We start from the raw sequence: 27,649 nt of genomic DNA on the forward strand, positions 1-27,649 counted from the left end.
CCAATTTAACCCAGCCTTTAACTAGTGTTGGGTATAAGGATTTAAGAACATTGGTAGATACTAATCCCTACCATCATGAAAAAATTTGACCAAAGAATAATCTGGTTACATTAAGGAGAATGGTCATAGTTACATAGTAGTAGGCTGAATAAAGACTTGCGTCCAACAAGTTCAACCTTCGTTCATCTTCCTGGTTGCCACCACCAAGATAAAGAAACATTTATCCTGCTGTAGTAAAATGGCAGTTAGAAGTCAAATAATACGTTGGTGCAGTTAAAAAAAGATTTCAGTAACCTATAGCAACCAATGTTTGTTTTTCTTTTTTTTTGCTAGATAAATGATGTCTTTAATGTGATTACTATGGGTTCCAAACCACATGTACACGGGATGCAGTCAAAATCCCGACAGGGTCAAAATCCCGAATGGTTCATAATACCGACAAGGACAAAATCCCGACAGGTCAAAATCCCGACAGTTAAAATCCCGACAAGGATTTTGACCTTGTCGGTATTATGACCCATTTGGGATTTTGACCCTGTCGGGATTTTGACCGTCGGGATTTCATACCGAATCCCATGTACACACATGGTATATAGGGTCTAATTCAGTATGGATTGCAATATCGCATTATCCGCTGTGCATGTGCAGCATTCTGATATTTGCAAATAATTCAGCATTTGCATTCGGCTTCAATGCAATCTCATTTCATTCACTGGAAGCCTGCGTTTAAGGGTAGGAAACATGGCAATTTGTGGGTATGTTTGTCAAAACGCAGGCTTGCCCAAGCATTTTTCAGGTGGGTCATTGATGTCAGCAATGACAACTTCCCACCTGTAGCTTTAGAAGATTATTGGAAGTCTATGGCTAGTGCAGATGGGAAGTACTTTTTAATGTTCTGTTTTTTTTCCCTATTAAATCAGCATTTTGCAATGCATTTGCTATTTCTGCGATGGGCATTTTTCTTTCTTACTGGGAGGCGACTATTCGATCCTTTTAGCAGTTTAGCGATCCATGCTGAGTTAGGCCCATTGATACTTTATGATCCCCTCTTTACCCTGATTGTGTATGTTGGTAGAAAAACTTACTGTAGTTTGCAAACATCTAATTTTGCCTCCTTTGGGTTACCCTGTTCCTGTTTAGCTAAACCTTTTCCAAAGGCCTCGTCCCCCAGTCACAGTCCATCCAGCAGTTATGTTAAAAGTACATCTTCGTCCTCATCTGGCTTTGATTACACCCACGACGCAGAGGCTGCTCACATGGCAGCCACTGCCATCTTGAATCTTTCCACTAGATGCTGGGAGATGCCAGAGAATCTCAGTACAAAGCAGCAGGAGTTGCCAAGCAAAGTGAGTGTGACTTTACTGTTCTCATGTGATTGATTTATGAGTTCTGGGTGAGATAGTACTAGTTTGGAATGTTCTAGTTGACAAATTAAAGCTTACCTTCCATCTATAGCACAGCCTAATTAATATACATTTATTAATACAGTGTCTGGGAAGGTCACTAGCCTGGTGTGGTCTAATTTTATTTGCGAGTGCAGCCGACCCCTCTCCCTTTGCATTTATTAATACACATATCATTACTTAGAAGATGATGGAACTATACAGGTTTGCCACAAATAAAATATAAGGTTTTTTTAGTTCTGTGTTGTCTACTAGGCAGTAATACACTCATCTCCTGTTATGGAGCTAAGGTCTAAGCAGCAAGTACAGGGGGTGTGGCTGTGTTATTTGCATCACCATTGCTGCACTCCCTTATGCCCAATGACGAAGTAGAAGGGATCCAGCAGTGTGCTGTGTTCTCCATGGACTCCAGGAAAACATGGGTATTCTGGGAGAGTAGGCAAGTAGGTTCTAGGCTACCAGTAGAGAATTCAGTAGGGAAAATAGCATTTTGGTTGTTATCCACGTTGATTACATTAGAGGGTGCATCCCTCTTTCCTCTTCTTCTGAAGCTGTTGTGGTTAAAAAATATCCCTTGGTCTGTGATTACAGTCTATGGACATTGAAGTAGATGAAAATGGCACATTGGACTTGAGTATGAACAAGCATCGGAAACGGGAGAGCCAATTCCCCAGCAGCAGCAGTTGCAGTAGTAGTCCCAGTATGAAATCTCCGGATCAATCCCAACGCCAAAACTGCACCAGTGCCACAAGTAGCACCATGACCTCACCACAATCCAGCCAAACCTCTCGGCAAGATGATTGGGATGGGCCTATTGACTATACCAAACCAAATCGCCAACGAGAAGAGGAGCATGAAGAAGTAGGTTGTGGGGAGTGTTTCTGAGGGACCATTTTAATAATCTGATACTTGAAGCCCAAAAGTTACTGATGGAGTAAAGTTTTTTGCAGCATATAGTACTTCATGGCCAGTGGTTATGCTTTTCTGTATGGCTGCTGACATGAAGCACTAGTATAGGAGCCAACAAATGATGTAAGGAGCTCCTGTCTCCTGCACCTACAATTCAGCCCTGGCTATGGCTGACGTTTAAATGGATATTAAGGTTATTTACAAAGGATATATGGATCGTTTTGAGCATCTTGTTGCCATAATCTGTATCCCTTCTGAACTCTTTGAAGCCTGAAGCTGGGTACACACTAGGATGATGGGGGTACACATTGAACACATGGAATGAAATTCCTTCATTATACATGCCATGGTCACTAGCATTATTGCCTGGTTGGTTCCTGCAGCAGGGCTGACCGGGCAATGTTGCTAGAAATCACGGGCATACACACTGAGCATACACACTGAGCAATTTGCTCAATATGTTGTCCCAATTTGGATAGAAACTACATATCGGGACGATATCGTCTTAGTGTGTACAAGGCTTAAGTGAGCATTCTATAATAAATAAAAATCCCTTTGTGGTAGATCTTAAAATTAAGAGAAATATCTAAAACTTCTAAAACCTATTCTCCACATTTCTTTGAAGTCCGAACCTGCTGGAGCCTCTTTTGCTTCATCAGAAGCTGATGACCAAGAGATGCAGGAGGAGAACTTTGAAGAGCGTAAATACCCTGGCGATGTCACACTCAGCAATTTCAAACTGAAATTTCTTTCCAAGGACAGCAAGAAAGAGCTGCTGACGTAAGTAAAATGAAAAATCTCTTGAATTATTTACGCATGCAAGACACAATAGCTTAGTTGGAGATGCAGCCACATGAGTACTGATTTGGCAAGTAGGGAAGTTTGTAAAACTATATATAAGGGCCCATAACATACTCTTGTTGGGAGGGCAGGTAAGTGGGTCTACTGGCAACATTGGCGTTCCATTAATTGCTAAGGTGCTCTTGTTTAACACCAGTTAATAAAAGAGGATTTCAGGAAACACTTACTGGGACATACTGTAAAGATATATTATAAAGTGTTACAGACAATTGCACGCAATCAATGAGGTTATACTGTAAAACAATGTTTTGTGAGTCTGAAAATACACATCTGCCCTAGACTAAAAATAATCATATTCTGCAGCACAGGGCACTTTAGTTTGGTATGTTAATTTCTTTTTTTCCTTAAAAAATGTAAAGGGTCCCCATTTTGCCCAGACGTACCCCTACATTAGCCATCTCCTACACACTATGGAGGCAACTATTTTGTATGCTGAATCAATATCCATGAGAATGCAGCCCAAATCACTACGAACTAATGATAATGGGTATGTCGTGCCTTATACCTTAGAGCAGCCTCGATGCTGTTGCTAGTTCCGAGTGAACTGATTGGATCTATTCTCATAAACCCTGATTTAGCCTACAAAGTATCTTCCTCCCATTTGTACAGGCGATGGGTATACTTTAAGTCTGGCAGAACATGGCTTTCCCGTTGGACTTACTTGAAAATATTTTCCTAGATATTTTGCTGCACGGGATATTCGGCCAGTACGTGATGGGGGGTGCGCAAGTCCAAAAGGGGGCGATGGAGGAAAAAAAGCAGGAACCCTCCTGAATGAGTAAGTTTGGCATAAAACCTTAATCTAGAACGCGACTTCGTAGAAATGTGAGTGATGTATATGTACAAGACGATAAGTGATATTGGAAGGCTATGCAATGCAGAATTTGCTTATTTATGGAATCAGGCAGTTGGCCACTATGATCTGGTCCTGTAGTGGTTGGCTACTCTTGGTGTGTTGATACACGCTTAGAAAAATCTATGCATTGCAATACTCCTTGAAAATTTGAATTTACCCTATATCAGTGAAGTCCATGTGCAGTGGTTTCATGTCTATTCAAACTGTCCTTTAAAGGATTTGGTTACATCAGTGATGAAGTCCAAAAATGTATACTATTTATAGAATATTTTCTCCTTCAAATCTATCAACATTCCCCTAGAGATCATTGCTTAGTCAGGCCCTAGATATAGTCCTTTTTGGGAACAAAGCTACAAGTTCACCTTTCTCGTCTGAACCATGACCTCCATTCTATTCACCTCTGCATTCCAGAATGTATACCTTTCACTCTGGTCAGATTACAAAAACAATATCCTAATATCTACTCAGCATTATTGCACCTTAGATTAGTTCTTGTCCCAGGACCTAGATATTTTCTGAAACTGGCTAGTGGATTAACAATACGGTTCCTCATCTTCTACCTGCATCAACTTGCCTGAAGATATTCTATACCTACAGTAGATGAGAATTTGTAGATTTAGAATGGTGTGAAAGCATATGTTTGTAAATAGACATTTTAAAATGACTGGCCTGCAATAAAGAATTGTAGACTCCTTAATGTTACGAATCCAAGAAACCTTAGAAGTTTTTACTAGTGGAAATGGTCATTTGAGTTTTTATTTCTTGAACGCCACCTGCCTTGCCCTCCCCCCATGAGTAGATTGCTTACTATTGCCTTTGTCTTTTATCGGTCTAGGTCCCACAGTATCTGTGTTTGTATTGCACTTGTACCGTCTTGTGGACTTAGTTTTTTTGTTCCCTTGTCATTTGCATTGTGTTTTGGTGTGCATGGTTATCAATGCATTGTAAATGTGTGGTTATTAAGTATTACGTTACTGCCAGTGATGGTTGTTATGGCTTTTGAATATTTATTGGTAATAATTATTGGTAATTAGTCTTATAAAATGTTGTAGGCAGGACAGCAACAAAGCAAACGCAGCAAGTGTTAGAGAGCAGCATTATGCATTCCATGTTTATTGGAGCAATTAATTCACCACTTTACAATGTCTGTAAAATAATCCCTGGATAGCTGTTTTATCGGGATAAAAGCTTTTTTTAGTTGAAACTGAAGAGTCGGGGATTGCTCCAGGCTGCTTGACTTGACCTATTCACAACCAAATTTTGGAGAAAATCTACATTTCTTTGCAAACACTGTGATTTTGTGTGTCACAAAGTCAGTGATGTAACCTGATAGGAATGACATACATGTTAGTGATCATATACCAGTATCGAGCACTGTACTGTGCTTATTGCAACCGGGAGTCAACACTATGGAAGACATGAATGAAAAATGGTGCCAAAGTATCAAGGTTCCAAACTGTATCCAAAATATTACAGTTAAAATCCTACTAGGTGCCATGGGTTACTGTTTGCTTATTTCCCCTAATTTTGCACAGACCCACAGTTCCTTTGACACATGACGTCCAGAACACAGTTTGATTGGAAGTTCCCACAGATGTCTGTGTCCAGCAGTACTGGGAAGTTTTTGGGGATTTTGTTTTGTTCTTGCGCTTTATGTTAAAATACAGTCTTCTCTCCATACAGCTGTCCTACCCCAGGATGTGACGGAAGCGGACACATTACTGGAAATTATGCCTCTCACCGCAGGTTAGACATCTCTTGACCGCTCCTTTCCGCTCTGGCTTGCAGGCTGTTTAGAACTATCCCGCACTCCTCTTTTTTATTTTTTTATTTTGGCTTATCCAGATTTCTATCTGTTCTCTTTCAGCCTTTCTGGTTGTCCTCTTGCTGACAAGAGTCTCAGAAACCTCATGGCTGCCCACTCTGCTGATCTCAAGTATGTTTGCGCTGAGCTGAACTGCTGCTCTTACTTCTGCCTTTCCACTTAACCCTCTCTTCTGCCCCTTCTGCTTGTCAAAATCTGCTGAGACTGACCCAATGAACTGATTCGTTACATTCCAAAATTAAAAGAGCCATGCAAGAGATGATAGATATGGGCTCCAAACTTTGAAGCTCTGAGCAGATTTTGTCTAAATTTATCCAGAGCTAATCTCTGCACCTTGCACGTTTTGCTTTCTTACTTTGCTGCAAATAAAATCTCAGATACGTACAGTATATCAGTGCTTAAACTGTCTGTTCTCCGGATGGAGGTAGTAATAGGGTGATATTGAGCGAAATTGGCACTCAAGGTACAGATACTGGAAGAAATCATTTGTGGACTAAACCATTACTCAACCTAGCAATTTACTAGGCACTAGTGACATCACTGAGGCACACTGAGGTATGAAGCCCAGTGGTGTCATTAGTCCACCATGAATCAATAGTCTGCATTCTCCTGGACGTTCAACCCATTGTGTGTAGCCAACAGAACACTCTACAACAGCCCTGAATGGTGCAATCAATACAGTATAAATCTGATCCCAGTGAAATTAGTTTCCAGCTTCAAATCTAGTCCTTGAGAAACTATTGTGCACAAGGAGTAAGAATGATGCACATACAGTATGTCTGTATTATTACATGTATAACAATTTTTTGTAAAATTAAAATGAAGATGCTTCATCTGGTTTCCCCACCTCCATTCTGACTTTCATCATTTGTTTCATTTTCTCCAGGTGCCCCACTCCTGGATGCGATGGCTCCGGACACATTACAGGAAATTATGCATCTCATCGGAGGTGAGTTCCTCTGGGAAGTCATTATCTTCTTTTATAAGCCACAGTATGTTCCTAGGCCTTCTTCCTGATTTAAGTATCAAAGTCCCTTGGGATGAGGTCTTTCCATGACTTGCATCATGTTCCTCATCGTTTGCTGGATATCTTCTATTTATATACAAGAGTGGCTGGTTATGAAAAAGGTTTAGAAGTAGGGAATTTACCAAAATCATGTACTGTATATGAACTTTACATTTTTGTATTCATAAGTCTGAAAGGATAAGATAATATTATGCGCAAGTAAATATACTGGTAGGTTAATTGGTTTCCAACAAAATTAACCCTAGAATGTCTGTGTGTGTGTGTGCGTGTACAGGGAATGTAGATTGTAAGCTCCACCGGGGCAGGGACTGATTTAAATGTTGAAATATTCTCTGTAAAAGCGCTGCAGAATATGTGTGCGCTATATAAGAAAATATTAATAAATAAATAAATAATAATTAAAAGGGAGCAACCTTTAGCCCTCTAGCCACTTGTAGCTCTACAGCAGTTGGAGAGCTATAGGTTGCTTATAGCCTAAAGCAGTGGCCCAAACTTTATGCCAGGCTCTAGCAGGGGTGCATGGGGCAGGTGGTCCAGGACCATTTCAAATTATTGATGGTTAAAAGTGATAGGTAAAACTAGTGCTGGAGGCTGCCAGTTATAAAATGTGGATAATCAGAAGCATAACTATATATCGCCTCATAACTGAACCTACGGGGGCCTGTTAGGCACAATTTACTATTTAATATATTGTTTCCACATCTTTAAATAAAAATCTTCATGAAAACAATGCTGCTACTCTAGGTGATTCAAGAAAGTTTGGGAATCACCGGCCTAAAGTATAAGTCAGTAGACATTCTGTAAGTGCCACTCGGACAAATATGTCCAATAATAATAATACCAATAACACGAAAAAAAAAAATCTTTGAAGAGATATACTGTAAAATGGAAGGTAGAGATGCCCCTTTGAATCCATAAACTAACCCCAAGTGCCTATGAACCATTGTGGAAAATAACATAGAACTGTAGCAATATATTTCACATTATTGCATCTTAGCACCCCCTAGGTAAAGGACAAGCCAGTTTGGCACACCTAATAACATCATTGCAGTATAACAATTCAGATATATGAAATTAAATAAAAAAAAAACACTTTAGCCTGTGTCCATAATTAGAATAAATGTTTGGACTACTTTGCAGGTGTATGTAATCTCCTCCTATATAGTTTATTGACAGGAGAATCCTTCTATTAGACTAATAACATTGAGACATGTGTGTAGTGAATACATTATCCATATTGGCGTGGCTCCACAGCCAATGCAGTGATGTGCCACTTACACTGCACTCGCCCGTCAAGGCTGCTTTAGTGTTTGGGTTCATTTTGATTATTGTGGAGAAAGAGGGGGGATTGCTTATCAGTGTGGACAACTACTGTAATTTGTTTGATCGTATATATGCTACATTCAGATATCCAGATGGTGCCCCTCTCAGCCATGCCGCCAGCCTGCCATGGCGATGTTTCTGGCTGAGTTGGCGGATGGCGGGGGCAGGGTGCAGGCAGAGCAGGCAGTGAGCAGGGAAGACGGGCAGGGAGTGGGAGATGGCTGCAGGACTTCCGGGAGGAAGGGGCACGCAAACATCTCGTGCATACGTGCCCCGTTCCAACGGGTGGGCAGGGGACGACGATAGAATCACCAGGAGCTTCTCTAATGATAGCGGCTCCATCTGTGCATGTCTATTGGAGCTACTGTAGGCATCAGAAATGCATATCCATGTCATGTTATGCCATACTGTACAAAGCCTTAACCGGTCCAAGCTGAAGATCCAAGTGCTTCAATATCCTAGCGGCTCACTTTCTAATGGGAAGCTTTAAACAAGCTTAACCTGAGCAGGAGAGCGCGTCTTCTTCTTGTACCATTACAAGCCTTAGTGACTACTGTACAAATGTGACATAATTCCACTTACTTTTGAATTTCGGTGGGATTAATCTTTAGACCAGGCATGTCCAAACTATGGCCCTCCAGCTGTTGTGAAACTACAAGTCCCATCATGCCTTGACACAGTTTTGCTATTAGGGAATGCTAAAACTATGGCAAGGCATGCTGGTATGTGTAGTTTCACAACAGCTGGAGGGCCATAGTTTGGACATGCCTGCTTTATACTAAAGCTGTGTACACATGGTGAGATTTTGTGGTCGATTTTGACTATATAGTCAAAATCGAATCGAAATCGAATGGACGTCGCACGATTTTCAGCCGCATTCCAATTTAATCCCAATACGAGCTCCCATTTAGTGTAAATCGAACAGTGATATAGACTTTGCAAGCAAGACTATATACAGTAGTACAGATCTGTGCTATATGGTCCAAATCGAGTGTGTTTGGCTTGCCGTTCGATTTGATCCTGTTTCGATCCCAATTGAATCGCAAGCAACATTGCACCGTGTGTACACAGCATTAGAGTTGTTTGAATTTATCATATCCCTGTGAACAGCATTATTCTCATCTGTACTGTCATGTAAAAAGCGATCTGTATAATTGCCCCAGGGATTTAGCAGTGCCTAATTCACTGAGCTCACTCTGTAGTATCTTCTCAATATAGCTTCACTGAGGCCATTCAGGTGAACAGTCTGGGAATAGGATGCACTGTATCTGAGCAGAGCATATGGCAATAATTACATCCTCCTCTCTGAATTTATAGCTTGTCAGGCTGTCCTCGTGCCAAGAAAAGCGGAATGAAAGTTACACCCACTAAAGATGACAAGGACGACCCAGAGCTAATGAAGTGAGTAAAACCTGAGAGTCTGGTGAGAACAAAAGCTTGTCGTGTTATTTACAGTAAATAATAAATACATGAGAAAACTGTCAATCGAAACAAATTAAACCTGACAAAATGGGATTTGTATATGAAAACATGGAGAAGGAGTAGAACTGGTGACCTTAACTGATGTAAACCATAGCATGCAGGTACAATATATACATTTACTGTCAGTGTTGGACTGGCCCACAGGGGAATCGGGGAAATCCCCAGTGGGCCCCACTGTCTGGGGGCCTACCTCTTCCTCTAGGGACCAGACTATGCACCTCAATTACACATTAAATATATGTTACCTTTTATTTTTATGGTACATTATTGTGCATGCATTAGCAGTATTTACTATAATTCCCCATACTTACTCTGTAATGGTTAGCCAGATCTCTGTGAAAGCTGGCCACACCCCCTCTGAAGACTAGCCACACCCCCTACACATGGGCCCCAATCACTGCATTCCCCGGTGAGCCCTTCACACCCCAGTCCGACACTGTTTACTGTATATATTTTGTCATAGCTACTGTAAATTCACTGCCTACAGTACAGCAATGTATCTTTACCACGGTTCCCAAAGCACATTAACCCCTGGTTTAAAGTCATTGACATGCAACCAATTACTTTTCAGGAAGTCAATGACATCTGTAAGAGACACACAGTGGAGGCAGCCATATTGAATCTGAAGCACTAGTCCCTACTAGCTAAAATGCCCTTTCAGATTAGACTAGATTTCACTTTAATTTAGCACATGACGCATCTGTAAGCACCCAAAATATTTTGGTTAACTGGCAGCCTCAGGACTGGTGTTTTGGAGAACACAGGTCTTACTGGAGTATGTTTCACTTTAAATAACATTGGAATAATTCAGACCTGACCACTAGAAAATGCGTATGGATTGTAAACGCAATGTGGCCCGACATTTACTGGCAGGAAGCTGGCGTTTCGGAAACCTGCCGTTTTATGGGTGAACTAAGTAGTAGGTAGCACCTCCAACTGTCAAATAGTGGGAACACCATCCCACATATATACCAATAGTAGAGGAGATAAGAAAGTCTTGTCAGTAAAAAGACTGGTGCGGGTATCATCTTCCCCCTTTTTTGTGACTGAAAAAATGACAGGGGTTAGGGATCTGTGATGTCAGTGATAACCACTTCCTGCTTGTCTCAGGCGTAGCTTAATGGAAGCCTTAGAGATACTGTTCAATAGTTTGGGAATTGTGTATGGTTTTCCAATGGATGCTGGTTAGTGATCCATTCGCAATTCTATCGCAATTGGGCAAAGGGCATTTTTTTCTTTCTGTGCGGTGGCTTTCTCTTCGCATTCCATTGTGAATTCTCACATCAGGTCTGAATCAAGTCCATTATACATATTGGTCCTGATTCTGAACTGCTCAGTAAGCAGCGAAGCTCGCAGCTTACCGAGCAGTTGTTGTGCTGCCCCACCGAATGGCCGTCCCCTCTGTCACCGTACCCCCTCGTAACCATTTTTTGAGCCAACGGGTGTCGACCAGCGGTATTTCATGCCCTATTATCCACCAGGGCTTAGAATAGTGTGCCGAGCGTAGCAAGGCACCGTGCCCGAAGCATGGCGAGCGTAGCATGCTATGCAAGGGGACCTTGTCCACTTCGACAGTGTCTATGTCCACAGTTTCAACATTCAGGACAAAAAAAAAGCGAAAAACCCATGTCAACCTTTTCACTATTGACCTTGCCATTTTCGATCTAATGCATGTGTTGACATTAGCCATGTCAACCTAATTCATGTGTCCACCTAAGGCATGTCAACCTTCATTGGTCAACCCAATGCACGTCGAGCTAATATTGGTGGACCTAATGACCCATACCCCTGGTGAGCACACTATCAGTATACTACCTTATATGACTGCACAAGCAGTGTCACTCAGCCCCCCTCACATGACTACATGGCCAGTGCCTGCCATCAAGGGATCATTTAAGCAGTGTCTACCTCCACATGATTACACCAGTAACATTTATTTTACGCCCATATGTTTGGACTGGCAGTGTCAGCCCCATGAATGCTCCAGCAGTGTCAGGCCTCAAATACTTACTCTGCCCTGACATGATGTACAAAAGAAAAACACTGTTGCCCTTTATGATCACACCACAGTGTCCTCCTATCAAAACAAAGCAACATCTACTGTACTTCAATATAGTTGCACCCCAGCAGTGGCCAGTAATGATTAGTGTATAAGCAGAGCTATTATTAATTAGACTAACAGGGAGGTCTGGAAGTATTTTTTGGAACCTCAGCCAATCCTACAGAGATGACAGGGAATTCTGGTAGCGGCAGGTTAAAGCACAGCGGATATTAGAAGAGGATGGCTTGTGATGTAGCTAAATCATAACTGATTCTCTGATGTTTTCTTTATTACTGGGAGTGTCACCTTGAAAAGTATTTATATCTTAGAAGAACTGTGTATACCAGGAAGATTACAGGCAGAAATGAAAAATGAAATGCATTTAAATCCTAGCTTCCATAAGTGGTGAGTGACAGTCACTATGGTGAAAGTGTTACGCAACAGCGACATATTTATAATCTCCCGTTGCTGCCAAGTGCACATTGTCACTGGGTGGTAGGCAACCAGCCTTCTATCAATAGTTACCCCCAGCGGTTGGGCTAAGTATTCTGGAATGGAAGCTATTCTATCGCTCCATCAGGGTATTAAAAGCTGCCTGGAACAAGGCTGAGCTCTGACACCACCCGTTGTGAGAAGAGCAATTCAGGATCCATTGCAGTGTTAATCATTCTTCAAATAAACGACGGCAGATGTTAAAGCAAATCCCTCTTTTTACAATTATCCAACAGCAAATGGGCAAGAACATGACAAGGAGCCTTTTTTGCATCCACATCCATGTTCCCCTTAAGTTTATCTGAGAAAACCCTCTGAGGGGTTACCGCAGAGCAGACAGATGTTTGACACTGTTTATTACTTGCACAAAGATGTAATGAAAGTTATATTAACCACGTAAGGCTGGTAGCATAAGTGCCATTAAGGTGTGACTGAGAAAGCGGGCTCCGTCTCCAGAGGGTTTGGTAATTTTCTCCTCACCGTACAAACACACAGCTTTCTTATGACATTTTTCCAGATTCCTGCTGGCGAGGATATTAGTAGAAAATTGTGCTGCATTTACAGACAATTAAAATCAAGATCAGCATTTTTTTTTCACAGATTGACTTGATAAAAATGATTCAGTTTCTTTAGTTCTGCTTCCAGAAGCACTTAAGGGGACATATTTGTCATAATCTGCATTTTTAATGCAGACGTGATAAATATTTTTGTGTAAATGTGCAATGTGAAAATTAATATTTGAACACAAATTTACTGTTTGTCTCTTGTCAAGAGACAGGCTCAGATAAGAGCTTGTCCTGAGCTGGAACAGTGTGATTGCGTAACATTATTACAATGCTTCCTGGCAAGGGTGGATTAAGGCTTAGGGGGGACACGGGTCACTTTAGACAGGGGGCCCCCTCCAACTTGTCATTACTGGCCGCAAACGGGAGAATATTACACTGTCAAAAAACAGAGTAAAGGCAGTATAAACGTAGTCAATGGGTAACTGCAGGGTGGGGAATTACTATATATATATATATATATATATATATGTATATATATACCACATGAAAAGCCTGTGTTTGTCCCTCTGTACATTACTCTGTAGGAGACCTCACAGGCTCAGTACTGCCACTGATTAAAAATCCTCCCATGATGAGGCTGCTGCTGCTATCTTCCATGGGCCTGAGAGCTCCATCAATCAGAGCTCAGCACAAGCTTCTCAGCCTCTGACCTCTTGTGCAAAGTCTCATGGGTCAACTACCAGTAATGCACACTCAGCTCCCGATGCTCAGCACCAGTAATTACTGTCACATTGGTAGATAGGTGAAGTGGCAGCCCTACCCCACTCCCATGCACAAAACCTTTAGCTTTAGGTTCATCAAGGTGCACTGGGCAAAACAAAGGTGCGTTGCAGATATTGGGAACTCTTCCTTATTGGTGGAAGCAGCCATTTGGTGGCACTGAACCAATATTCAAACTTGTGTTCTCAGACATCTTCAGCTCACGCCTTGTTTATAAATGCAAATGTTTCATTTATGAAGTATTCATAACTACATTATTATCAAATCTATTTCCAGGTGCCCAGTGCCAGGTTGTGATGGACTTGGACATATCAGTGGTAAATACGCCTCACATCGCAGTGCATCTGGATGCCCATTGGCTGCTCGCAGACAGAAGGAAGGAACTCTCAACGGATCTGCATTCTCCTGGAAATCTCTTAAGAATGAGGGTCCCACATGCCCGACACCTGGTTGCGATGGCTCAGGTCATGCCAATGGGAGTTTCTTAACTCACAGAAGGTAAAAACAAATGACTTCAACACTTCTAACGCTATGAGGCAGATGTAATAATCCTTGGAGCGAGATACAAATATTAAGTACCATCCTACCAGCTCCTGTCATCTTCCAAACACAGACTTTAACATGATAGCTAGGAGCTGATTGGCTGGTACTTACCCACAGAAATCAGTATCGTGTTTAATCCTCTTGCAAACCTGCTTTTGAAACCCGGTTCAAACACCAGTCCCAAGCTTTGTCATCAGTTGGTACTCTATATAATCTGGCATGTTATTATGAACACTACTGATATCTCTTTGTGTTTTACAGTTTGTCAGGTTGTCCGCGAGCCTCCTTTGCTGGGAAAAAGGGAAAACTCTCAGATGAGCTTCTTGGGACAAAATTCAAGACCAGTGATGGTAAGTTATAAAATAGCCATGCTTTCATTGAGGGTAATAGATGATTTTTTGCAATTTGTTAAAGCAAAGTTTTAATACAAGCTACAGTACCTGCATTATCTGACTGTGATCGTGATGCATTGACAGATCCGAGCATTGCGCAAAACTGCCACACACTTGAATGTCAGAGCTCTGTCAAGATAGCTGAGCCAAGAAGCCACTTCACCTAGAGTTTGACCTTTATTTATTTATTAACAGTTATTATATAGTACCAAGATATTAGACAGCTCATTACATATTAAAGCATAAAAGGCCCCCATCCACTAGGGCAAGGTATCACATGTGGTACCGCGCATGCGATACCCCGCGATATCACCCTGTGGCTCCCAGGGGACAGGATTGCATAGGATACATGGTATGCGTCCTTTTGCATACAATGTATCCCATGCAATTCTAGCAGGGCTAATGGGCTGTGACAAATATTCATGGCAGCCAGTGAGATCTGCAACTGCAATGCAAGGCGCATGGGAGCACACCTGGCATCTCAATTGCACGAAAAGCACTTGCAATGTGCCACTTTTCATGCGATCCTTCGTATAAAAAAATTTGCGATCGCATGAAAACAAGCCTATCGCACTAGTGGGTGGGGGCCTTTACTTCAATCCCTGCCCTAGTGGGGCACTGGTACAGTTCTAAGCCTTGCCTCTGTGAGACGGTAATGCTAACCATTGTGGTACTGTGCTGTACATAACTATGAGTCACTCTTCTTAGCCGTTCTGACAGTATTCTTTTCAGTTTTAGAGAATGATGAAGAAATTAAACAGCTCAACAAGGAGATAAATGAACTCACAGAATCCAACACCGAGATGGAAGCTGATATGGTGAATTTACAGACTCAGGTCAGTGCTTTGTGTGTCCTGTGGTCTGTCGTAGCCATACTGATTCTCTCTCTCCCCAATGTGCAGTACACTGACCTAAGAGTATTGTGCTAAGAATTGTTAGAGATGTTTATAAAAAAATTGGTGCAAAAGGAACATGTAGTGTCGCCGGTAGCAGCCAACCAGTAAATTTACAGTAATCATGTACGCTGGACTGCTGTGGTCTCATCACCTTACTGGATTAAAAGTTTTCATTTCTGGTAGTGGACTGAGCTTTTTTGCCAATAGCACAGAGAAGTAATGTTAGGTTCCTGTCAAATTGATGGTAACAAATGTACCTTTATAAAAAAAAATAATACAAGTCAGTTTAGACTGACTTTTATTCTGGCAGCAGATGGACGAATTCAGGCCGGGTAACACCAGGCAGGCAACAACATGCCTGTGTTTGCAGGGATACGCCCAGCGTTTCTATGGGAACTTTCACCATATTTGTGGGCACGCCCATGAAACTCTGGGCGGTCCCCTGTGTCCAACCCCTGCCCACCCCTCCTGGAGCAAACTCCCCGACGAGTGGGATACTTGCCACAGTCGTTCGCTTACGTGCAAACCTCAAAAATAAGCCAGGGGAGCAAATTCGGCCTGCTACGAGCAGGTCGGAATTACCCCCAGTTTGTACATCCAGTTTGTTTTCTAAACTCCACTAGAAAAAGTACAGATAGAATTGTCTCTTTTTTTATTTTACACATATTAACATAAATGTGCACAGTAGACTAGGTAACATTTGGTATATGCAAATACAACTTCCATTTCCAAGTGCTGTAGTCATCAGAACTCATTTATAGTGAGCAGTACAATGGACACTTTGGCTGTGACAAGTTATATTGGGGCGTTTTTTAGAGGGGACCATACTCTCTGATTTGCGCTCAGTGCTACAAGTTTGTTCTTGACAAAACAAAGGGGATGCAGTTAAAATCCCGGCGGTCGGGATCCCGGCGTTCAGAATCCCGACGCCGGAATCCCGACTGCCGAAATCCCGACACTTTCTCCCTCTGTGGGTGTCCACAACACCCCTGGAGGGAGAATAAATTAGCGTGCCGAGTGTAGCGAGGCACCGGGCCCGCTGCGTGGCGAGCGCAGCGAGACCGCAAGGGGGGGCGATCCACGTCCCCCCTTGTCGGGATTTCGGCGGTCGGGATTCCAGCGTCGGGATTTTGAACGCCGGGATCCCGACCGCCGGGATTTTATACTGAATCCAAACAAAGGACAAGTTTGGGATCAGGGAAATACATACTGTATGCCCCTACTATGTACTGTATAAACATTGTTGCGGCCTTGGTACACTTTATCTTTCCACATAATCCTCTAGGCATGTCTAGGCATTTGTTCCAGCGGTGGGCCAAGGCATCTTTCCCATTATAAGAAAGAAGATATCCCATTATAAGAAAGAAATCAGTATCAAACCCCTGAAGCCAGGACATGACATGGCTGTTAGCTGAGTGTGGCCTGTCATTATTGTGCAGGAATAAAGACGCCTGTTTACAGCAACTCAGGTCATTTTTTGCTAATTTCCCTCTCTGCAACCTGTCACAATAGCGGTCAATATTTACATCACTGTTGGTGAGGAAATCAACAAGAAGCACGCCCTTGTGGTCCCAAAATACAGGCACTGTGCCCTTTTATGCTGATGAAGTTTTTGAAATTTGTTTGAAAGATGGGACAACGCATGTTCCCATGTCATCGATGCTTACTTCATCACAGTTCCACATGATGCATCCACGTGACCAGGGCCGGCAACAGAAATCTTGGGGCCCGGTACACTGATAGCTCTGGTGGGCCCCCTAACCCGCCCCCCTTGAGCAAAACCTTTTTAGTATACTGCATATTGAATGGTTTTTTGTTGTTACTAAAGAAACATAAGGAACCAGGAGGGTCCCTTTATAAACCATTGCTACAGTAGGCACTGCACTGCCGCAGCAATGATTACAGCCCTATAGCGCCTCAGAACCTTGGGGCTCCTCACAAGCTTGAGGCCGGTGCAGGTGTCCCCTTTGACCCCCCTGTCGCCTGCCCTGCACATGACAATACACTGCAACAACTGCATGTGTTCCTTATGGTACCATGTAAAGTGCAGGAGAGACAATCCTGACCTATTGGTTTTATGAACTTCTGTGAGTTTCTTCATTACTCAGCATGAACACTTTCCTGTACCTCAGTTGCTCATGAACATTGTTGCGCGCAGTGGGGATTATTCAGACCTGATCGCTGCTGTGCAAATTTGCAAAGGGCTGCAATCAGATAGTTGCCGCCCAGATATAGTGAACATCCACCCCATGTAAGTCTGTGAATGACTTGCAAAAAAAATTGCTGACCAGCTGCAAATCCCTGCACAAATCACCTACCATCAAATGATTTTCCTAGTATGTGCAAGTTTGCGTAACTCTAACCTTCTGCGTCAGAGACCGACTGATGGAGCTCGGAGCTGACAACGCCCTTCCTTGAAAAAGCCTGGGCATGCCTGCGTTTTTTCTGACACTCCAAGAAAACCTCCGGTTACCACCCACAAACGCCGGCTTCCTATTATTCAAGTTGTGAGGAAATTGCTGATTTTTGTCACTGTTTGGTGCTACGATCTATATGTATGCGCAGTCATTGGATAATCGATCTGCTTGCGAATTTGCACAACAGCATTCAGCTCAGAATATTCCCCAGTATTCACTAAGATGTTCAGTTCATCAGCAATATCATTAACTCAAATGCATCTGTCCTTCTGAAGCAGACCTTCAATGCGGCATAAATTGTCATAGTGGATGTAATTGGCTGGCCAGATCGCTGCTCATCTTGAAAGTCTGTCCTGTCGTTATCAAAGGCAGTGAAACCACACCCATTCCTTCTTCCGTGACATGACCTTATCACCACCTCTACAAGTTGGCAAAGTGCTCTTCAGATGGAGAAATCTGATCACACTACGCACCTCAATGTTGTGACCATGTTTCTTCCAGCCCCGAATGATAGGATGTGCAGTCTTTCCTATGGGAAACAATGATCTACCTGCTTCAGACTAATGGGAAACAGTGGTATAGCTGCTTCAGGGAATATTCAGGCACATGTAATGTGTAATGACAGGTCATGGCTTGGGAAGTGCGTAGGGTACATGCCATGAACTCGTATGACACTACAGCAGTGCTGAAGTGGAAGGAGGCCCCACTAGCAACCACCTCCTGATGGCCCACATAGTTTATGAATATGGTATCTATGTGGAAAGACCTAAATTAGTATGGATTGCTAATTCTAAATATGTTTCTAACTACTACAGATAACCTCAATGGAAAAGAATCTGAAGAACATTGAAGATGAGAATAAGGTTATAGAGGAGCAGAATGATGCCCTATTTGTAGAACTTTCTGGGTTAAGCCAGGCCCTCATAAGAAGTCTAACAAATATCCGCCTTCCACAAATGGTAAGTGTTAGAGTTGTGGTCAGATAGAGTATTGCTCAACCCTAGCCTAGTATGTTAGCATTTTCTACATTATAGTACACTTTCTTTTTCCAATTATAAAGTGCAACGGAATATGCTGCGCTATATAAGAAACTGTAAATAAACTGTAAATAAATAAATAGTAATAAATCCATCATTTAGCATAAATGCGAGGTTCTTGTGCTTGTAACTAATGCTTCTCCAATGAAACTCACTTATGCTAAGCCCAGTAATATTTGTCCATTCACCAAATGAAAGGTACTAGTGAAAAATAGTTAAACACCTTAATTAACTTTGCCTAGAAGACAGATGCCCACAACATCTAAAAGTTTACAGAGATGACCTGTCAGTCATTTATATTTATCTTAGTGGCTATTCAGTTCTTCCACACAATGAAGGTGGACTTTTTTTGTTTCTATACGTGAGTCTACAGCCAGTTAACTTATTAGGAAATTGTGGTATTGCTGAAGCACCAAGCAGCTATGGCTCTAATCTAGAATGCCTGGGATTGGAGTTTTCTAGATAAGGAGCTTTATTGCAGTACTTGCCAAAAATCTAACTAAAACACGTAAATAACCAGTGAACTTAACTCTGTGCATGACAAAATTAGCAAAATGTGTCATTAATTTACTTTTCCCTTTCCATATTCTGGAACGGCCTGTGAATAGATTTCTAGATAAGGGATCCATGACCTGTGTGTGTGTGTGTGTGTGTGTGTGTGTGTGTGTGTGTGTGTGTGTATATATATATATATATATATATATATATATATATATATATATATATGTGTATATATATGTATATATATAAATAATAAAGTATTTTAATTTTATTTCACAGGAACCCATCAGTGAACAGAATTTTGATGCCTATGTGACTACTCTGACTGACATGTACAGCAACCAAGAGTGTTACCAAAACCCAGAGAACAAAGCATTGCTTGAGAGTATCAAGCAAGCAGTCAAAGGTATCCAGGTGTAACGAGGGAATATGAGGATTCTCTTGTCTAGTGTTCAGGTTCACCAACCTTGTGCTATGTGCATTAAATCACAAAACTTAATGGACCAAAATAATAATAATAATAACAATAAATAAAAAATAAAATGAAGAAGCCCAAAAAGCTGGACAGATACTGAACTTGTTTGTCTTTCAAATGTGGAAACCAGACAGGAGGTCCGGCCTCATTCACAGCAAGGAGGTTCCCACCTGTAATTAGTGGTGACATATGACTGTGAATCGGCTGATGTCATCTGGTTCCTGTGTATGGAAACACAGAGTGATCAATTTATCTGCAGCAAATCCCTGAGGTTTGTACATGGACCAAACTCAACCAGAAGCCAAAATGGAAGCTTTATCTCTGCTGACTCTCTGTCTGGGCCATCTCACTCCTTGTGTCTTTGAAAATGATCTGTCAGGGGAAGATAAAGACGAGTATTATTCATGAGAAGAGTTGTCAATATTTTTTATTTTTTTGTTTTTCACAAGAAACATTTGAAGAGCAGTTCTTTAATTCCAACAGAAGCGCAAAGGATTAAAGGTTCTCAGGGAAAGCTTTTGGAGTTACCAACTGCGTAGTCCTTTTTTTTGTGTCTTAACCCTAGCGTAAGCAGTTGGTGGTCATTAACGAGCTGTTGCGGAGGTATTGCTGATGGCCTGACAGTGAAGGCATTCAATGAAAATTGCAACGGTGCATTGGAGGGTCAACTCATTGTGTCATGATACAGTGTCTGCCATTTTTAGAATTGTGTATCATATTTGTCTCCCTCCTGTGTTAGAGTGCAGGAAATCTACAGCAGAAACATGTATGCACCTAAAGGTAGGGTGGTTTGCCTTTTGGGTTGATTTGCCCAATCAGCAATTATTTGGCTCCTGGTACTTTCAGGATAAAAAAAAAAAAAAGGGCAAAAAACCCAAGACCCTCTCTGCCTCCCATGGTGTATGTATGTCAGCTGTCCTGACATGTTGAGGTCTCACATTCTGAAATGTATTTATTTTTGGGACATTTTTATTGTAATAACAGGGAATTTTTTTTGTACTTTTTTATTTATGCGAAAAACAGTTATTGGTTATTTTCAATACACCATAGAATCCTGTAGTAGAGCCTTCAACAGCTAGTAATAATAAGAAGTGAAATTTCCTATATCTAAAAATATTACATGTCCAACCTGAGATGTATAAATGTATATTTTATCATTACTTTGTAAATCTATGCTTCAGCAGAACGTCAGGACCTGTCACGTTGACACATAAGAATAATGCACCTGACAGAAGGATTTTTCTCTCCAGATTAAATAGAACAGAAAGCTTATATTTATTTTCGCAGCAAATTACTATTGAGATGCACTATCATGACCCAAAAAGCATAAAGTAATACACTGTAATATTTCCAAAGTGCATCATTACATCTGACTATACACTATGCCTTTATACCGTTTCCCTTTATGAATCAATTCACATTTCCAATGGCTAGAATACTACTAGGATGTTTGGAGTGATCTCTTGTGCAACATACAGCACTAAAGGGTTCTAAGTTCTATTTAATTTCTCACTGTGCACTTTAAGACCTGTGTGAGCTCCAAGTAATGACATGTAGGAAAAATATCAAACAGTACACTGAGGCTTTCCATGGAAATCATCCAGAAATGCATTATACAGTGCAGAATCTTAACAGGGAGATTTTAAGCCCAATGGGGAAAAAATACTAAGGGACATAAAGAACTCTTAAATCTCTGTAAAAATAAACTACTACGTTTTTAAGATCCAGTGTACTTTGCACTTGGAAATGAATCCCTGCTTTTGTAAATAGGATCCACCCTGTTTGTGAATGCAAACCAGTTAGTATATTACCTATAGAACAGCTGCACTTCCATGGAGACATAGTTATAGATTTAATTATTGTGTAAATTATTACAATTTTTTTGGCAAGTTCTGTTATAATTTATAATTTATTAATTCAAATTCATATGTGAACATTTGATATTTATTTAAAGTTTATGTTAATTTATTTTTTTTATCTGGACACCACATGGTAATAAGGGGAAAGACCAAAAAAGAAAAAAAAAAGTGAAAACAATAAATAAAAACTTGACAAATTATATTCCATGGGAAAAAAATAATAAAAAATAAAAACGCTATCTACAGCTAATAGTTTTGATGAAACCTAGTTATTTTTTATATATTTTGTTATTTATTCTTTTAAAACAATGGGACTTTTTTAAAGATATTTTATAAAGCAGGAGTTTTGATATTTTTTGTTCATTTTAATTTTATTGGGCAAAGGGAAAAAATAGATTTCTTTGTTTTGTTTTGTTGTAATTGATTTCTTTAATTTATGTAATCCCTTATGTGCTAGGGAAGACTTGGGTGATATTTTGTGCAATACACTTTAGTCTTCTCTGCCACAAAAGGCCACAATATTCCAGGCACTGATGACAGTATATAAAATGCTGTATTTATTTATTAATTATTTAAGAAAAAAAACGTGAACTTGTTGTATATTTATTTTGTCATGTTTGTGAGTCTGTTACGTGATTGTTTATGTGAAGAAATTCCTGTTAATATTTAAAGTAAAACAACAAAAAAAATAATGATGATAATAATAAAAAGTTGCATTGAAGGCTGATGCAGACTAGCTGTTGTTCTGTGATAATCTTTCAAATACTGTGATTCCGGCCTCAGGGAACTTTCAAAAATCAACCTGACTTCACTTCAGAAATAAAACTCAAGTTCTACTTCTGGATATTTGTCTTTCTTATTATCTTTGTTTTACCCAATTTATTTTAAAATGAAATATTATTGCACATGTTATACAATACTATACCTAAACAATTTATAAGAACAATATACTGTATAGCCTGATTTGAGGTTGATTATATAGAGCAGGCATGTCCAACGTTGGCCCTCCAGATGTTTTGAAACTACACATCCCAGCATGCTTTGCAATAGTTTTAGCATTCTCTAATAGCAAAACTGTGGCAAAGCATGCTGGGATGTGTAGTTTCACAACATCTGGAGGGCCAACGTTGGACATGCCTGATATAGAGGATAATCTGTTGCACATATGGAAGATGATAGTATACATAGATGGAATTATCCCTTTAAATTTGTGTTCATCCTGTATAACAACTGATGGCTCCCTAGTTGTCCAAAACATGTAAAACTTTAAAACACTTTTAACATTTCATAAAACACAGATTTCTTTTATTAAAAATGTAAATTGTATGAAAAGGTAATATGGACATGGTTTAGATTAACAACAAATAATGTTATAGAATTGGCAAAATGTTTAAATTTAAAAAGAAAGTTTGAAAGCAGTTTTAATTTTTTTATTATTGAATATGAAAAATGTTGATTCAAAATAATTAATTTATATAGTACAATATATATTTTTTTAAGTTAAAAATTGATCCTGTTAAACTTATTATTAATAGTCATTTATGAATTCATATAAAAGCCTATGGTCACGGAACTCCTCACTAGTGCTGGGGGGAAGTTACTAAGATGGGAGTTTTATTTCAGATGGGATGTTGCTAAGGGCAACCAATCAGATACTATCTATTATCTTCTAGAAGGTGCTAAATAAATAAGAAGTATATGTATTACGACCTGCATGTATTCGCTGCCTAGAGAGCAAGTAAACCCCTGCCCCGATGAATGCCCCCCCCCCGCTGAGCGTATCTCCGCACTGGCATGCGAGCAGATGTGCACATGTGCTCGCATGCGGCGGCATACTGGAAAGGTCATTCCATGGTCGCTCACCATCGAATGATTTCTCCAGCGTTCGGTCTGAGAAGTAAGTCTTTACTTAATTTTTAGTGGCTGCTATCTGCCGAATTGGGGGTGGGCGCTTACATTATGTAATGTCAATCGCCTGCCATAAGGATGCATGGGCAAACCCACATTTGCAGGGGTACACCTAGCATTTCCATGGGCACACCTGCCGTTTTTGTGGGCATGCCCATGAAATGCTGGTCAGTCACCTGTGTCCGCCCCCTGCCCACCTCCTTCCTGCCCATCATTGAGCGAACGTCCTTGCAGGTGTAAAACTCACCAAAGGAGTTCAATCCTGGGGTTTGCATGTGCTCATATTCACGCACATGAATGCACAAACCCCCACCATCGTCCGGGGGGGCGAATTCAGACCTGAACGATCAGGTATGAATTGCCCCCACTGTTTCCCCCTCTATGGGTAGCTGACAGCTTTCAAACTGCTACAAACAAGAAGATATGGTAATCCAAGGTTGTATTGGGAACTTGAAGTAGTCCTGGAATGTATTGTGAAAAGTGCTAAAATAGGAGTAGTCAATCTGTCCACATATGAGTAAGGACATTGAATCACAGCTGCTGCAAAGCAGCATGCTTCTGTAGTGGGTGCTGCCAGCATGGGCTTGATCTGCTTGCTAGAAGATATGCTGTCTCTCTAGTCAGTATTACTGTTGGTCAGACCCGCACCCTTTACTTTCAGTTACACAATTGTTAGGTACATACCATTCCCCCTTCATGAGAAGAATAGCATGAAGCAGGAATACAGTACATTTAACTGTTCCTGAATTTAGTTCAGGGTTGCCTACTTTATGACTGCCCTCTCCGGCAGAGGGCAGCCAGTTCCATCAGGCAGGGGGGCAGGGCCACTGAAGAGATAAGAAAGGTGCAGGTTGCGGGCGGAGCTACAATGGTATGTCATGTTTTGGGGGCGTGGTCAGCAAGATTGTGTCCTTGTGGCCACGCCCCCATCGTGCACTTCTGGTATTTCAGACATTGCACGGTGGGGGGCGGGGCTACAATGATGCAATATGCGTGCACCAATGGTAGTTCCACCTCTGGTTCTGTTCTTCCTGTTCTGATCCAGGGCTTAAAGTGGTCATGCAGAGGTGGGGGGACTAATTTCTCTATGCCACCTAATTACTGCCCTCCTTTTCCCCCCATTAGGCAGAGGCAGGGCCAGTTGTAGGGTATTTTGCATCCCCCTGCAAACTACAGTACAATGCTTTTCTGTGAGAAATACTGTGCAAGGCCAATGTGGAGGTTAAAATGTTCCACCAAACCATTAGAGGTGGTGGAACTCAGTTCCACCCCGTTCCCCCTCACTTTAACCCCTGGTTGAATCTGATGGTTTAGTAGCTCAGTTCATGCTTGTATACAACCATATCCAATATTAAAATTGAAAAAGATAAAGTTTAAAAAATTGTGGTAGGCACATTGAAAATACTTTTGGCGATGCCTGTGTCCAGTCTTACTTCCTTGCACAGATAAAATATGTATATTTGCCTGTGCAATATATTTGACTTTTGTGCATATCGAGATATAACTGTATTTGTGTACACTGTGCAAACTGGACTATGCCCTCAGTTTGCAGGAATCCCCAAAGATGTATGGTGCACACTGTATATGAGGTACACTGACTCCCCACAACGTGCCATTTCTATCTAATACTGACTGCCAAGAGATGTAGTTCCACAGTACCATCTGAACAATAGCTTAACTATAGTTAATTTAAAAGGAATAAAAATAACTGCCACATTTTCTATACATTACCATGTGATTCACAAATTCTGTGTGTGTACAACTTGTTTATGACTATACATCTATAATCTTAAGGGTGAGCAGGGAGAGAATGAATGTTCTGCCACAAATGCAGAGTAACTATGGAAACTGGGATGGCTGATGCAGAGAGTTCTGCTGGCAGTATATATGTCATTGAGAATAGCTGGGCTCTAAACATTATCCAATTGCTTTTTATACTGCATGCTGAATGGGGAGGAATAGCCTGCAATGTTGTTTAGTCAGTTATGCAGCATTTATTTCATTACTTTACATCGTAGGTTCAAGCAACTACAACAACAAACAACTTACAGTTAGAACCGATAAGGGATCATACATTATGCAACTTGTCATATATTGTATTCACTGTATTTTCAAGTAGGACCTCAATTATCAGTGTTTCCATGTTTTGTCATTTTCCAGTTACCATTGTTCTTGGATCCCATCTATCTGTATGTAATTGTTCTCAGACCCCAAGTGTCAGAATTATATTGTTCTTGATCCCCAAGTGTCAGCATGCCATTGGTCTGGGACCCCGAGTATCAGTGTGCGGCGCCATTGGTCCTGGGGAACTGTTAGCGTTAGGCTGTGGGAGGTGGATGGCTAGCAAGGGCGTAACTACCATAGGTGCAAGGGGTGCAGCTGCTATGGGGCCCAGAGCTGAAGGGGACCCATACTTGCTGTGTAAGTTATATGTTTTACATGCATTTATCACCATCAGCTGCTAAATAGGGGGCGAAGCTTACAAATATCTAGGTACACCTCTGATGGTTAGGTTAAGGCTGTGGGGGCAGCCAGGTAGGGTTAGGTTGCAGTAGGGTTCATTAAGTTTAGGCTGTAGAAAGGAAGGGTAAAGGTAAGGGTAGGGACAAGTGCCTTATGCTCACTTGGATCTAGACTCAACCCTACAGACAAAACCAAAAATATTTTTTTGGTTGCAGTTTTTATTATGCTTTTAAAATATTTATCTGATTAAATATTATCTGATTAAATATTATCTGATTCTCTGGCCTACCTCCCCTACCATATTTTATTTTTATGTGATATCCAGTAATAAAGGATAACAATAATCTGTCACACTAGCTAAAATTATTGACAATCAATATAGGCTGTAAAAAAATTCCTGACTTTTTTTCCAGCTATATAAAATCCATATGTGATGTGTAAATGTGCTAATGATTGTTTACCTTCATTATACAGAGGGCATTCATGCAGCTAAAAGGTTTATTTTGTAGGGGGGGGGGCATTTCTCATACTTTTAGTATATTTATGTTGAGCATCAGTGTATTACAATATACATTTATTATTTATTTATTCATTTACAGTTTCTTATATAGCACATTAGATTACGTTGCGCTTTACAATTGTATACAGTGATAAAACAAACTGGGTAACAACAGACAGACATGGAGGTAAAAGGGCCCTGCTGCAAGCTTACAGTCTATAGGGATATAGGAGGGAAACACAAGGACAGGCACTGGTAATAGCATAGCAGTTCCACCAAGTTGCAAGTCCAGTAGAAAAGCTATATGATCAGAATCAGAATTAGCTTTATTGGCCAGGTATACTTGCGTATACTAGGAATTAGATTTGGATTGCTGTGAAACAGCCAGGGTGGGAACAAGTAAACAGTGACAGTACAGTTATATATTCCCTGCAAGGACAACCAGAACCGCAAGAAGCCTCTTCCTGTCAGCTATTCACCAACTGAACAACTGTATCCAAGCAATGCAATTCCAACTCAGACCGTTAAAATGAACAAACCTTTTTAAGCTACCTGCCCATTATAAATTTGTATCCCAAGAAATGTAATGCTGCAATTGTATGTAATGTCTCCCCCCCCCCCCCCGTTCCCTTGATGATGCTGCTCTGTAGTTCACAAAAAAAGTTGATTCTGATACAGGTGCTGGGACCGTGTTTTCTATTGCCGAAGCAGCCCATAGAAGCTGTCCAAATATGCAATACAGATGTTTGTACTGTGCATGCACTTTAGTGTAGCAGTGGTCTAACATTCACCCCTCTCTAGTGTGGCGTGTGACCTGCTGCGTGTATTTAGGAAGCTCCCGGCTCAGGCTGGTACAGTTGAAGTTGCCAAGCACTAGGAGCATTGAGTCCGGGTGTCTGAGTTCAGTGTCCGTGATCAGAGTGGCCAGCTGAAGTTGGGATTCTGCCGGACTTGAATGAGGGGTGATGGACACTCCTACCAGGATAATACAGGGGAATAGAACGGTCTGCATTTAATGGTGAGAGTCTCCAGTTGAGGGCTGCATGTCTTGCCCAGGGTCTTTGTGTCGGTACACCACTCGTCATTTATGTAAAATCAGATTCCTCCTCCTTTGGATTTGCATGAGAGCTCTTTGTCGTGGTCAGCCCTGAATA

At 41.1% G+C, this 27,649-nt stretch overlaps 1 protein-coding gene and 1 long non-coding RNA gene across 7 annotated transcripts in view; one reads left to right on the top strand and one right to left on the bottom strand.

Annotated features, from left to right (window-relative positions):
- The window catches only part of MYT1 (myelin transcription factor 1), a 62,920-nt gene extending 40,453 nt beyond the window's left edge, over positions 1 to 22,467 (top strand). Inside the window, exons 12-24 of one of the 3 annotated variants that reach the window (XM_083146728.1) lie at positions 1,141 to 1,346; positions 1,995 to 2,264; positions 2,938 to 3,092; positions 3,853 to 3,951; positions 5,713 to 5,775; positions 5,897 to 5,965; positions 6,741 to 6,803; positions 9,522 to 9,605; positions 13,782 to 14,003; positions 14,310 to 14,398; positions 15,173 to 15,276; positions 18,569 to 18,712; positions 19,571 to 22,467. In XM_083146728.1, coding sequence (XP_083002854.1) covers positions 1,141 to 1,346; positions 1,995 to 2,264; positions 2,938 to 3,092; positions 3,853 to 3,951; positions 5,713 to 5,775; positions 5,897 to 5,965; positions 6,741 to 6,803; positions 9,522 to 9,605; positions 13,782 to 14,003; positions 14,310 to 14,398; positions 15,173 to 15,276; positions 18,569 to 18,712; positions 19,571 to 19,711 — 1,709 coding nt within the window. In that variant the 3' untranslated portion in view covers positions 19,712 to 22,467. The remainder of the gene's footprint in view (positions 1 to 1,140; positions 1,347 to 1,994; positions 2,265 to 2,937; positions 3,093 to 3,852; positions 3,952 to 5,712; positions 5,776 to 5,896; positions 5,966 to 6,740; positions 6,804 to 9,521; positions 9,606 to 13,781; positions 14,004 to 14,309; positions 14,399 to 15,172; positions 15,277 to 18,568; positions 18,713 to 19,570) is intronic. The other 2 variants (XM_083146729.1, XM_083146730.1) reach the window with 2 other exon arrangements.
- Positions 1 to 27,649, bottom strand: part of LOC146007942 (uncharacterized) — a 97,686-nt gene that overhangs the window by 23,880 nt on the left and 46,157 nt on the right. For 2 of the 4 annotated variants that reach the window (XR_014444425.1, XR_014444424.1), the window contains exons 3-4: positions 19,937 to 20,138; positions 4,509 to 4,620 (exon numbers count right to left, since the gene is read on the bottom strand). This is a non-coding gene — a long non-coding RNA (uncharacterized LOC146007942). The remainder of the gene's footprint in view (positions 1 to 4,508; positions 4,621 to 19,936; positions 20,139 to 27,649) is intronic. The other 2 variants (XR_014444427.1, XR_014444426.1) reach the window with 1 other exon arrangement.

The sequence above is a fragment of the Crinia signifera genome, chromosome 6, assembly GCF_055691185.1.
Source record: "Crinia signifera chromosome 6, ASM5569118v1, whole genome shotgun sequence".
NCBI classification, from domain to species: Eukaryota; Metazoa; Chordata; class Amphibia; order Anura; family Myobatrachidae; genus Crinia; species Crinia signifera.